This window comes from Hoplias malabaricus, chromosome Y (assembly GCF_029633855.1).
Source record: "Hoplias malabaricus isolate fHopMal1 chromosome Y, fHopMal1.hap1, whole genome shotgun sequence".
Classification (NCBI taxonomy): Eukaryota; Metazoa; Chordata; class Actinopteri; order Characiformes; family Erythrinidae; genus Hoplias; species Hoplias malabaricus.
In genome coordinates, this window is record NC_089820.1 from 8,230,560 (window position 1) to 8,245,350 (window position 14,791).

The 14,791-nt window shown below is 37.4% G+C and overlaps 1 protein-coding gene across 1 annotated transcript in view; it reads right to left on the bottom strand.

The window, feature by feature from the left end:
• Positions 1-14,561, bottom strand: part of LOC136678007 (protein unc-13 homolog B-like) — a 56,732-nt gene extending 42,171 nt beyond the window's left edge. Inside the window, exons 1-3 of the mRNA XM_066655755.1 lie at positions 14,440-14,561; positions 13,549-13,784; positions 427-3,111 (exon numbers count right to left, since the gene is read on the bottom strand). Of these exons, the coding sequence (XP_066511852.1) occupies positions 427-3,004 (2,578 nt within the window). The 5' untranslated portion in view covers positions 3,005-3,111; positions 13,549-13,784; positions 14,440-14,561. The remainder of the gene's footprint in view (positions 1-426; positions 3,112-13,548; positions 13,785-14,439) is intronic.
• Positions 14,562-14,791: the final 230 nt, after the last annotated feature.

Consider the following 14,791-nt stretch of genomic DNA (forward strand, 5'->3'; position numbering starts at 1 on the left):
ACTGGCTATTTGACTCAGCACTTTCAAATGCCTATTTAAAATCAGAAAATAGAGCGAAAAAAAAGACTATCAAATATTTCTATCAAATATCAGTTTGAATCTGTGCAGATATCTCTAAAGGGATTTGAATATAACTATTCAAATGAATAATAAAAGTGAATAGGTTAAGGACAGTCTGAGACTCCAGGCTTTGATCATGGCTACACAACTTTGACATTTCCAGAAAACTTTTACAGGAATATAATATTCTCATGGATGAAAGGGAATTAAATAACCTTTTAATCAATATGAGCTATGCACATTGAAATATGAACAATATTGTAAGTAATACTTTAGCATCTAACAATGCAGACCTGTACTCCATATACCAAGATGCTATAGACTGTAAAATGCAGAAAAATTGGTAGATATGCAGTGCAAATTTACCTTGTTTGAAGTCGTCTTCTGAAAATGTAAACATGGTCACCATGCTAAGTCTTCTGCTCTCTCTCTTCTCCCTAAGTATTTGCTGAAAGGTCCTCAGGCATTTCATCCTTCGAACATCTCTCTCACTGAATTCTAGAGGGTGTTCTCCCTCTTCTATTACAGCCTCTTTAGGGGAGCTATTATTCTCAGTTTGCTCCCCTGTTGGTTCTTCCTGTTTCACTTGACTTACTGGTTCTTCAGCTGATAGAGAGGCTGAGATTGATTCAGTGGTAAGGCAGTCAGGAAGAGTAGCTTCAAAAGTATACAATGGTGTTTCAGCGGGGGGACAGAACTCAGGGGAAAGAGGGGTATCCATAGGGTTAATATCCTGCTGAGAAAAAGTCTTTAAACTACCCTCTTCTGGTTCTGGAACAGTATTAAAAGGGTTAGAATAAATGGAAAGGTGTTTCTTTATTTCTTTACAAGCATAATCAGCCTTGTCAACTTGTGATTCTTGCAAGGCTGTAATTGATATTACTGTTTCAAATGTCTCAACACATGGATTTTCAATTACAGCTGATTCCTCAATAGATATGTGACTAACGGGTAATTCTACACTTACTTGAGGCTCACCATAAGCAAATATGGGAATATAAGTTTCAGATTTTTCCACTGGGGAGGTTGCACCAGTTGTCTCTAACTTCTTTAGTGCCCCCTTGAGGGCAGATTTGAAATCGAGCACTGCCCTTCCAAACCTTCTAACAGTATGTCCCACGTTGCCTGCTTCAGCAGCATGAGGCCCACATTCAGAGTTGGCTGAATGAAGATCTTTCTGGTTCCTAGCAGTTATGAGCAAGGTGTTAGGTGGACTAACAATCCCCTCCAACGGGTCTTCAAAAGAAAAACTTGTGCAGTTCCCATAGGAAAAAGTTGTAAGGTGCTCCTCGTCATCTGTAGCAGTAACATTTTGATTCAGAGAAGAAGCACAGGGCTGTCCCTTGTCTCCATAAATCTGAGATATTTGATAATCCGAATTCTGAGAATAATGCCCAACAGATACACTCTCACCATATTCCAAACCTGGCTCTTCAAAATGCACATGCATCTCATATGGATTTGGCAGATTTACATGTCCATACAGTTCGTCCCTACTACATGCGCTAGTAGGAGAGTTGTAGTGCTGACTAGACGAAAGGGAAATGTGCTCAGTACTTGCTCTTGTTGATTCTTCCAGTGCAAAACAAGCATTCTCATCCCTTGAAGGGTTCCAGGTATCTACTTCTCCAATGCAACCATTGGCCTCTTTGAAACTTCCTTGTGTGGAGTAGAGATCCTCTTGGCTGCATCTTATCTGACCACTTGGCTGGTTCCAGTCCTGTTCTTGTCTCATAGCCTGTACCAACCCAGAGGAAGGCCTATCATGGTCAGAGTCAGATTTGAAGCTTTGGCCTGAGGAAAGAGAGCTGGTACTGGGACAGTCTTGTCCATCTTGGCGCTCAAGATAGCCAAAACTCATCTGCTTTCTCTCTGTATTCAGGGTTATGTCTAAACTCTCAGAGGCATCTTGTACCAGTATATTGAGGTCACTATTGTCAGCACTGGTAAAGGAAGGTGAAGCTCTACTGGACAGTTCTGGTCTTCTGAATTCTGATTCTTGGGAACATGCTGATTTGCACTGACCATCACAAAGCAAATCAGCTTCAGACCTTGCTTGCATAGCACTGCTTACATTTGTGCATTCAAGTTTTTGTAGTTTGTCACAGCACTTGGTAAAAGGACTCTTAGATCTGTGCTGGAGGGAAGGCAAGTCCCTGTAAGTAGCTCCAGGCCAAGTCTCTATACCTGTTTTTGAGCCTGAGCGAATGCCCTCGATTTCCATTAAAACTGCATCTACACAGCTGGAAACCTCTTCTACAGAACCACGAACAGAAGACAGATACTCCCTCAGGTCTGAAATTTCCTCCTGGATTTTATTGATGCCTCTCAGTTCCTTCAAAATATGCTCAATAATGGCACTTGATTCTTCCTCTGTTTCCTCATCTTCTTCGACAATCTTGTCCTGGACAGCCATGTTAAACTGACAAAGCAGAGTGTCTTTCTGATGCACTGATATCCCTCCAGAAAGACCCCTGCCAAAAGCTAACCCAGATCCTTTGTGATCTTGAGAAGTTTGGCTCTGCAAATCTAGCGGATTATTGTGTTGCAAGGTGCAAGGTATTCGGATACCACCCTCTCGATTCAATTCTACCTCTCCCACACAAGATGCCCCAGCAATGTCACTGTGTCCTTGTCCATTTGGGACATGAGGAGAGTGGCAGGCCTCAACCGAAACCACTTCCCTCTTGTAGCAGGCTTGAATCTTGCCCATATCCTCTGCCTCTTCTTCATCCTCTTCTTCAATGCCTGCATAGTAGAGACTTGAAGCCTGTGCAGAATGGTCAGATGAACCTTGCAGGAGGCGATGGATTTTTCCTCGTATGACAAGGGCCATTCTAGGGTTTGGCTGCCTCCTCTTGGGAGCCACTGTCTTATTCTTGGGTCGGCCATATTGTGGAACACCTGTACCATCCTGGCCATTGAAGCGATTGCGGGAGAACATTTTAATAATGTTGCAGGGGTAGCCAGAAAAGGCTTTCCAACTCTGAGGCTGAGAGTCTGAATCACATTATGGTTCCAAGTATTGGCTGATAGATAATTGTGAAATGGCTGAGAAAGACAAACATGCACATTCTACATTGAACAACCATACCGCACTGAAATTACTGTCCTTTTACATGTGACAAATTGTTTGATTTTGGAATTTCCTCTCCTCTCCCATTCATTTGGTTCCCAATTATTTAAATATTCCCGAATTATTGCCCAGCATCACCCAATGTCCTTTCAGATCATGCCAAATACTGTTTATTTGCATGTTATCCAACAGTCTGATTACCAATTAAAAGTGTTTATAAAGGCATGGCCCAATCAGCAGCCATGACCTACATTCACTTTCAAGATGGAAAATGTCATATCAGTTATATAGATGCATAACACAAGAGAAATGGGTGCATTGGAAATGCTTGTATAAATGCTGCTTTTCCTTAATACAACGCATCTGTTGACTTGAACCATAGATCCAAATGCATTCATTTATAATAATTAATTTTCAATATATTTTTGTCAAACATAGAAAACCATATTAAATTGAATGGGAATGAGGCAGAACACCGCTAACAAAAAGGAGTTCAGGTTTCAATGATAAGTGAGGCAGAGGGTAGTTTTCTGAGCTCAATTCAGAAGTGAAGTTAAGTATCTCTAGAAAAGAAAGACCCACATAAAGCCAGGGGCATACAGATAATCACAGATTCAGCAGTGTCCTTCATCTCAGAGTCAACAGAAATGAATAGCAGTCCGCAATCAATACCTACTCTACACCTTCAGACACACTCAGGCACACATAGTTTACATGCAGCCTGATAATCCATTAAAAGATAAATAGCTCAAACACAATGCAAAACTCAATAAGCATATAAGACCAACATATCCACCAACTGAAACTTGATCACCAACATGAGCTGAGTCTGTTAATGCAGACTGTAAGAAGCAGCCATATATATAGCCATGTATCTGTAGACACAAACAAGCAGAGACACATCTGTGAAAAACGCAATACATTGTGAATGTTTTTGTGCACCTTTAATGTCCCTGAAAACTCAGACTGAAATGTCAACACTCATAACTCTTTCTCTCTTGCAGCCCACCAGAAGACGTTGAGAGATAAAATAATTTTTTATGAATCTGGAACAGTGTGTTTGACTCTATGGCAACTTAGAGCAATTGATGGCAGACAGGTGAGGTGAGGAAATACATTAAGGAAATCCGTGCTTATAGAAACTCTCAAAACTAAACCTAAAGTTTCTGAGAGGTTTACGGCATAAATTACAGTTCCACTGCTTCACGGATCAGTGTTTTTGGGTTTTTAACTTTCTGGCATTGGTCATGGTAACCATAGGCTTATATGCAGCAGCTCCAGAATATTCCATATCATTTCATGTTTTTTCACATCTGTGCTTATGAAGCTAAGACTTGTATGTATAGTGTAGTTTTGTTTTTAAAAGCATTGATGGATGAAAAGACTATGCTACTGATTATGAGACTACAATGTGCCTCTTCCTTGTTTCTAATGATTCCTTTACATTTTGTGCTGTTTGTAAATAAAATGATGTGCAATGTTTTGGAAATTGCACATAAAAAGCAGAAATGGGGTTGTCAAAAAAAGAGATTTTTGTGAGTCATCTGCATTTTCTTATATAAAATCTATTATGCATTAATTTTTCATCTTCTTCAAAGCTATGAAAAGTTTCATTCCTAAGGTTAGCCACAGTTTTTGCTGTTGAACAATACTAAAGCTTAGAGATACTAAATGTGGACACTAATTGTGATTACACAGCAAAAGCCAATCTTCAAAATTATTAAATTATAACAGGAGGATTCTAGAATTTCAGTAAGTTTAAGAATCACAATCATATGTTGAATACAAATAATTATAAAATGTCAGAATAAATAATGCAGCATTCCAGAATTCCTAGCCTTCTAGAATCTATACAGGATGGACTCAAAAACCTTAGAATTCTAAAATTCTTAGATTCTAAATCTCAGAATCCCTCTCAACAAATACAAACAAATTCTAAAAGTCCAAGATTTTCAACGTTCTAGAAATGTAGTCATTCATCTCAATACCATTCCAGAATTCTATTATTCTGGGCTTTTTTTAATTGTTGTAAGTTGTACCAAAGGTTTTCTGGAGTTCCAGGATTCTGAGCAGCTGCAGAATTATATTAAACAAGATTAAAATATTTCATAATTCTGGTGATTCTTGAGTGATTCTTGAGACGTATTAAGGTTCATTCTAATCAAACTGGAATTCCGGTGTGGTGGATTCCAAGTCTTCTGAACTTAATTAATTCCAGTGTTTTTAGAATTTCAAGAGGGTGTGAGATAATGAAAAGGCTGGGCTATTTTTGGCACAGCTGTGGAAGCTAGCACACCTCATTCTGTAGCGTCAATCAAACCCCAGCGATACAGAATATGGTTGCCTTGGAAACCACACGCTACTTGTGAGCAGGTCCCATTTCTATAGATATCTTTCCATAAACACACCAACTAGCCACAGAAAACTCCCCCATGATCACAGTTTACTGACACTCATCCTTTCTTGCATATACGTCTCCTCTTACTTTTCTTCTTCTAGACTTATAAACACCTCCACAAATAAGAGAGCATTGAAAGCACAGGAGGATTAGAATATTACTCATGGACAGATGGTGGACATCAAGTGAAAGAAAGGTCAGCTCCAATCATATGCTCTATTTGTATCACATCAATTAATCAGCAATCATGGTCAACGTTATCTTTGAATATCCAGTAGAAAAATGAATGAAAATATGGACCATGTCATAACTGATTTAAATCAATGGAGGGACTCAAAGCAGTTTAACCACTCCTGAGCAAGCAAAGATCCCAGCCAATCAGACTTCAAACTACAAAATTAGTTAATTCATTCATTCATTCGATCATTCATTCATTATCTGTAACCAATTATCCAGTTCAGGGTTGCGGTGAGTCCAGAGCCTACCTGGAAATCATTGGGCGCAACTGGAGGGGGCGCCAGTCCCTCACAGGGCAACTACAAATTCATTTTATAAAAAATAATATTTTTTTAATAAAAGTATATTTCTGTATTTACTTGCTTTCAGTTTCAAAACCTTCTTGCTTTTGAGTTCTGCAGTCTCACTATCAATTTGAAAGGTTTCTTGCCCTTGAACTCTGGCCATTTTGACTGGAGGGCGGGATCTAGTTAACCATTGGCTGCTGGAGTGCAGGTGTGTTACCAGGTGTGTTCATTTTAACCAATTTTCGGCTTATTTTTCTGTAAAGCCCAAATTAGTTGCATATTGCGTTTTCGCTCCTACCCTTTCCCACATACATCAAAACTAATCATAATAACAACAGCCGATGTTCCATCAATGAGAAATGTTTATGTTTTGTGTATTTGCTGGGGGAATTACAGAAAAAAATAGAGCAAAGAGAAAAAGACTGGAAGATTTAACCTTAACAAGCCAAAAAAAAAAAAAAAGTTCTTATTTTTGGGCAATCCCAAAAAGGAAACTACACTTTAGAAATTTTGGGAAAATACAACCCACAACTACCAATATTTGTAAGTGACTTTACTGAAAATTCCCCTATAATATGCACAACTTTTACATGGTGTGAAAATGTGCTGTGCAAACCAGCTATGTTTTGACTAGTCAGAATAATAATTTAACGTATCTACAATCATATTCTGTCTAATCAGATAATTTAAGATATCAGAAATACAAAAGGTGAATGAGTTCAAGATGTCTGTAATTTATTTGAAAATATCTTAAAAGGAAATCTGACAAGTCAAAAATAAAACTTTGGATATCTCTGACTTAGTTTTGACTAGTCATTTCTTTTATTTAAGATATCTAGAATTTAATTTCAATCATTCATTCATTCATTATCTGTAAGCGCTTATCCAATTCAGGGTCCCGGTGGGTCCAGAGCCTACCTGGAATCATTGGGCGCAAGGCGGGAATACACCCTGGGGGCGCCACTCCTTCACAGGGCAACACAGACACACATTCCCACCTAAGGACACTTTTGAGTCGCCAATCCACCTACCAACGTGTGTTTTTTTGGACTGTGGGAGGAAACCGGAGCACCCGGAGGAAACCCACGCGGACATGGGGAGAACACACCAACTCCTCACAGACAGTCACCGGGAGCGGGAATCGAACCCACAACCTCCAGGCCCCTAGAGCTGTGTGACTGCGACACTACCTGCTGTGCCACCCCAAATTTAATTTCAGATATTTATAATTTAGTTTTAGTTATCTTAATATACATTTAAAATATCTTTAATGTGGAGGGAATTTAAGATATCTTTAATTGGAATTATGAGTTGTCAGAACAAAAGGCAAGATATCTCTAATTTACTTTTTAGTAAGTAGCCAATAATTAATTTCAGATATCTTGGAGCTTTCATTTAATTCAATGGTAAATTTGATATCCTTTACACCAATCAAAATGTAATAAAAGATATCTCAAATTGTTATTTCCCCTGCTAAAAATAAAATTAGAGATATTTTAATATAGAATTGTTTTAGTCAAAAATTAATTGCAGATATCTGTAATGTAAATCTAGTCACACGATTTAATGTTAAAACGGCTTGCCATACACCCCCACGATCCATGCCATACACACATACACAGTACTTTCCCCTCGCTCTGCAGTTCAGTGAAGACACAAATGTCTAACACATTAATGTGTGTGTGTGTGAGACAGTATACTGCAGGGCAATGGGTGAATACAGTGTTTGTGTGGAGAGGTAAAACTTGCCGGCTTCTGTTGACGTAACAGGGCCTGTAGAATTTATTCAGTGGGTGGGGCATGTCTCTAGCAGCCAATGGCTGAATAGATCCTACCCTCCAGTCAAAACGGTCTGAGCTAGGAAGCGAGAAACATTTCCAAGTGAAAGCAAGACCACAGAACTCAAAAGCAAGACACAGAGAAGCATAACATAGAAGGAGCACAGTGCAAATAAAATAAATAAATAAATAAACAAGTAAATACAGAAATATTCTCTTTATAAATGAGTTATTAAAATTCTCAATATTTATAACAGTCCTCTCCTTTTTTAAATGTATTTTCTCAGTTATGGATTCCGTTTTTATGGTTCTCAAACATTTTGGCCCTAATTGGACACCACAGAAGTTTAACAAAACAATAATATATCACACCATAAATGTTATACCAAACCATTTGTCAAATGGTTTGTTCAAAACCTGCTTTTAAAGGTCTGTGGTGCCCTGTGCTCTGCATTTCTAGTTACTTATAAGATATAATTACATGCATAACAAAAACAGTGTGAGGTATTACACTCACACCAAACAAACCAAATCATCTGTATAAGAGGAGTTAAGAATATGTTTATGTATTATGAATGGCATATAAAACCTAAATAATGCATCAATAAAGTTGTATATATACAGCTTTCATTGGAATTTTTATGATGTTGAGTAACTCCAGAATGATGAACTTCAAGAACTTCAAGACTTTCAAGATTCTACAATGTTTTAAATCTACTTTATTACTACAGTCTATTCAGGAAATATCCAACAGAACTGAAGAATTCTAGTGTGCTTTATACTTCTGGAAGTATAATCATGTTTTTAATTCCTCTTAGTGGGATTCCAGAACTGCCTAAAATGTGTCAATCTACATAGGGTGTAAATGCATCTTCTCGGCATTGCAGAAGCGCAGGAGTCTGGAATTGTGAAATATATAAACTCTACTACATGCAGTTATTGCATCATGAATTACTATAAGGGATTGGTCATATCCTGGAAAGGCTGATCAGCTTTGATTCTGTTGCTGTAGTGACAGACAGACCTGTTGCCCAGATGTGGACAATGACACTCTCCATTTAGAAAGTAAACGGGTCTCAGCGTGGGGTGGGAATTCCTGATAGTTGCAGTGAGTTTTATATTTGTTATTGTGGAGGATGGAGACAGCTGGCTGATAGCAGCAGTCAAGAGCCGTGACATGCCTTTATCTCTTCATCTCCCCGTTTCCCTCTCTCTCCTCCTCTTCCTCTGGCAGAAGTTACTTATTACAGAGCAATGTCAAAGCTCATGCACTCATGGCATCTGTCCATCCCTGTCTCTCTGTCTCTCCATCTCTCTCATTCTCTCTTGCTGATTCTAATCTAATTGAGCCTGAATTGCAGGTGCTTTCAGTGTGAGATGATAAAGGTTGAGGACAGGTAAACAAATAGCATTTCTGGCATTTACGAGAGAGAGCGAGAGAGAGAGAGAGAGAGAGAGAGAGAGAGAGAGAGAGAGAGAGAGAGAGAGAGAGAGAGAGAGAGAGAGAGAGAGAGAGAGAGAGCAGAAGAAATAATTGGATAAGCAGTGAGGTGGCAGCTAGAGTCTTCTCTGTTTTCCATATAATATCTTTTTGTCACACACACACACACACACATAAGCTGTTATATACTTCCTGTAGAGCAAGGTAAATGTAGCTATAATAAGACTATAATATAATAGACTGTATGGCTCTATAAGATTTCTAAATGCAGTACAGCATTTGTTCATTGTAACACTGTAAATCAGTGGTCACCAACCATTTTTACATATAATATTTTGAATGTTTTCATCAGTTTTTCATGGTAAATCTGTTTTTCCATGTGCATTATACCATCTTAGTTTACTGCCATTTGCTTCAGCAGTCCAAAACTCTACATGCTGAATCAAAGGAGCAAAAAATTGTATACATTTATAAATTATTTATTATCACAGTACTTACTTTATGAAGTAATTACTTTATCTTTGCCTCATACAGGGATTAGGCTTTGCATATCTCTTGCTTATATTTCTGTTGAGAGCATTTTATATGCTTCTTTTAGCTTATTGAAATACCTTACCTACTGTTTTATTTAGACGGCTATTTGTATAAATGTACACTATGGTCGCGCATTTCGACAAGGTAGCACATCTTGCTTGTGTTGTAATTTGTAATCCGCATAAATTATTTGGTTAATATCTTCCATTTTGAAGCCAAAACCTTCAGTGCTGCTTGCCATATTGGCTCAGACAGGGCAGAGACAGTGTGGAGCAGCAGCAACGGTCAGGGACATGAATTTGCATAGCAAAATTTGCAAACACAAACCCATTGTGACTGCTGCGTTAAATGTTCCTAATTAACTAGCTAGTGAACCACTGAGGATACAGAATGACACAGCTATAGTAACGTAAATGCTATAACTGAAGCAGCCGTGATATATCGACTTTTGTGGGTTTGAAGAGTGACATGTCGATACTGATCGTCTGGTTGGTGACCACTGCTGTAAAGGATAAAAGGCATTATAACTAGCGTCTAATATTATCTTATAAACCTTAAACACGTTTTATGTGTTATGGAGCCTGATTTTAAGTCATCTACTTAACTGCAGTTATAACAAATATTCTAAGGTTATATGGATGCATTTAAACCAAATTCATAAGAAGTGTTACTAGGTTGTTTATTCTTATATATTTCCCTCACTCTCTCTCATTCTCTCTCTGTTAAATTGAATCAGCAGTAATAGTGTGCTATGCTGTTGCCAGACACACACACACACACACACACACACACACACACACACACACACACACACACACATTCCCATACACTAATGCACACAGTTACATTTATTTTTTCTAAACATTGTTAGCACAATCTTATAGTTTGACACTTCACCTCATCTGCAATTTAGGAGAACGATATGCTCTGCTGCCAGACACACACACACACACACACACACACACACACACACACACACACACACACACACACACGCAGACACACAGACAAACACACTATACTCTATCTAAATTGTCTGTCCTCTACACTAATCCTAATACTGACTGAACACACACACACACACACATGCAGACACTCACATAAACACAGTGCTGCCCTTATGTCTTGTTATTGATTTTTGGTTCTCTGAGGTGTGTGTGTGTGTGTGTGTGTGTGTGTGTGTGTGTGTGTGTGTTTTCAAAACCTTCATGTAACTCTGTAGAATTTTAAGGTGACATTTTAGTTAAAACAGTTAATTAAACTGATAGATATAGATAATAGATAGCATACTATACTCCTTTTCCACAAGTGTTCTCTGGGCTCTTAATAGCGGTCTGTGACATACTTTTTACACAATTCCACAAGGACCAAACAATACAACACCATTTTTAACCCTGTCTAAACAGCCCTGTTCAAAACTGACTGCTTCAACACCTGTTCCTTTAAATAAGAAGGAGCCACAGCTCTTAAAAGAACAAGAGCAAAGTGAAACTAGGCAAGCCAAGTTTTGCTGGACTGCTATTAGCCATATAGCCACTGTCACAGAGGTGTTTCTGGCATCTCAAAACAGGAAAGCCCAATATAAATACCCTTGTCATTGAAAGGTCGGGAGAAGCTTTGGTGCTTCATATCAATGTCTTTGTTTACATGTGGTTATTATTATGTGATTGTGTTGTATAGAAAATATGGAGGGCAGGACTAATAAATGCAGAAATGAAAAAAGGAGCACAAACTTTTGTTCATAATATACTACATCAGTGTTTTTCTTGTTCATTATATTAAAAAATAAATACTAAGTGATCTAGCACCAAAGTACAAAGAAGACCAAGAACATTTTATTGATTTTAAGAATTACAATTACTTATTTATTCAATGTACTAGGTAATAGTAAAACATGTTAAGTTTAATGTGGCTGTGGGCAGCTATATGGAGTTTTATAAACACACTAACTACACAAAATGTCTCCCCACCACAAAGACAGACACAGACAAAGAACAGAGTAAAGTAACTAACACAGAGCCAAACACAGCCCCAGAAACACACACAAATGGAGTGTGCTCCTGTTTTCATTCCCTATTACTTATTTATATGAAATTTAGTAAACGACCCCGTCCAGGTCCACTGGGCAATAAGTCTGTGTCTCTGAGCTCTTTCTTAATTTACTTAACCTACTGGTCTTTCGTTCCAACTGGGAACAATTTTTTTCTGGTTCACAAACCAGTTTTCATCAGTGCAATGAATGGTTCCAAATTTTGTCCACAAACTGGAACTATTCTGTTTCCTTGTTGGTCTAAAAAGCGCTATGTGAAATATGGCTGAACTAACATCAGACAATGTAGTAGTGTCACCTTGTGAACTATGGCTGAACAAACAGCAGAATGTGAAATAACGTTAGGAGTCAGTCAGTAAGCAAACATCCCTCTTCTAGGCCAGCCCGGTGGATGGTCCGGCAACAAGACACTTTTCTTGATTTAAAATAACTTCTGCAACAATTTAAGGTTTGTAACTGCTGTACCACTTAATGTGGACAAAAAAATTGAAAAAGAAGAGAACATCAGCTCTGTCCAAGAGGCTGTCAAATTAGCCAAACAGCTGAAGCTCAGAATATCCCTTTGTTAATCCGTATTTGGGTATTTTCATGATTATAAGTGGCATTAAGATATTTTTTTTAAATGATTTAAACCCACCTCTCTGATATCTCTCTACGTTCTCTACATATATCTCAAGCCATGAGTAGAGACGCTCAAATGGAGCATGGTTTAATGCTAATGAGCCAGCATTTCATGTAGGAAGAGGCACCATATCTGATTCTAAACAGCCCACAAAAACACTGACTGGATTGTATTATTGTATTATTAGTCTGTGGGTTGTTAGTCACTACAGATAAATAAATATATGCAATCATTTACCCTTTTAATGACCTATGTTCTACTCTTTTATTTGCAATTTGTAATGAAACATTTAATGGAATAAACATTTTTTAGTCCATGTTTGAAGATAATAGTTGGTGACACAGGGTCAGACACCACATATTTACATTTATTAGAGAGCACTGACTAAGGCAAATGTGTGATGAGCCAAAATGGTGTCCTAAGATTCTGTCAACATATAATGCTGAACATGTCTAGGTTGATTAAATACATTTGGTATAAAAGGGGAAAACAGGTTAAATGCTTTTCATGGTTGTGTAGTATATATATATATATATATATATATATATATATATATATATATATATATATATATAAATAAACAGTATCAAAATGGACTGGACACAGCCGGACAACATACTATACATATTGATGTCTGTATTCATCTGGACCATGACTTTCTTTAAGAGAGGAGAGGAAATAAATTATTTTATGACTGCATATACAAAAAGAAATAAACCTATAGCATTACAGCAATGTAATAATAAAATTATATATATTCCTCAAGTATGCAAATGTTTGTGTACTGTTATTCAAACAAGGCTTGGTTCATTTCTCATAGAAAATAATGCAAATAAACTAAAATATGATGCTTTTCTACACATTTCACAACATAGTTTCCATTTGCTGTGTTTAGAAATACATAATATGCTACAAGGATTTATAAACCGTAATTAAAAATAAAATTAAATGTGCAGTTCTTTGAAAGACTAACAAATATGTCCAGTTTTTTGTATACATTTGTCAAAAGACAGATCTATGCAAAAGAAAATCTGTCAATTCATTTGAAAGCAGGTACAAACTCACCTCCGACTGACAAAATGTTCATTCTAGTCATGCTGCCCTTCAGTTCCTCAGCAAAGAAAGAGCGACAGGTCCATGATATTAATGAAATAAAGGATGAAAATAGCGCACACGACGGCATCTTCAGTCATGGTCCAATAACATTACAATAATCCAAATAATCCAGACGCAGAATCCATAGTGTGTTTAGTCTCCAACTAATACATACTCCATCACACAACATTTCTCCACAATAACTCCTGTTAAGAAACACAATTCAAACTAACTGCACTTATTCCTAAGCATTATTTGATTATAAACCAACGTACATTAAAAAAAATAACGGTTCCCATTTAGTACACACTATTCAAAATAATTCACAGATTCTGTTGTAGGGAGCCACAATGTAAGAATAATTCATGGATTCTAAAAGGTTATTTACCATATAGAGCTTACCTCAAAATAATTTACCATTCTCAATTCCAATTCCAACAATAACACCTACTAGTATCTACAATTCAAATCTTCTATTGGCTAATACCTACAAAATAATTACTAGAGAGTAGTACACACAATTCAAACTGTTCTTTTACCTAGTACCCCCAACTCAAACAGCTCCTCTGGCTAGTCCCCATAATTCACAAAATCCTATTGGCAGGTACCCCCCAGTTCCAAGTAATTTATATGCTCTAAATCCTAGTATTTACAATTCTAAATAATTTACAAATTCTTTAGGCTAGTACCCATAATTAAAATATGTTTTAAGCTAGTAACCCCAATACAAACAAATTAAGAAATTCGTTAGCTTAATACCCAAAATTTAAATCATTTAAATATCCATTAAGGCTATTACCCATAATTTTAAATGAGTTTCCATGCAATAAAAAAATGTTAAACCTTAAACAACACACTCACCTACTCTACACAGCACTCTATTTCCTTCTCTTCGAATGCACACATTTGTATCATTCTTTCACCCCTTCGTTCTTTCCCTCTCCTTCTCTATCTGTAGCTTGTTGCTCAGAGAGCATCCAGCATTCACACTCTCTCTCTAACTCCTCCCTATTCTCACTTGCCTTCTTTCTCTCTCTCTCTCGCTCACTCACTCTCTTTCGCTCTCTTTCTCTCTCCCTCTTCCATCTGCTCGTCTTGGTCTCTTTCACGTTTTTCCATTCTTGCCTCTTCGTCTCTAACCCCATCACTGCTAACGCTCCCTGAATCACTGCTGTAACAGAAACACTCTCAATACACTAAAAACACACTACAC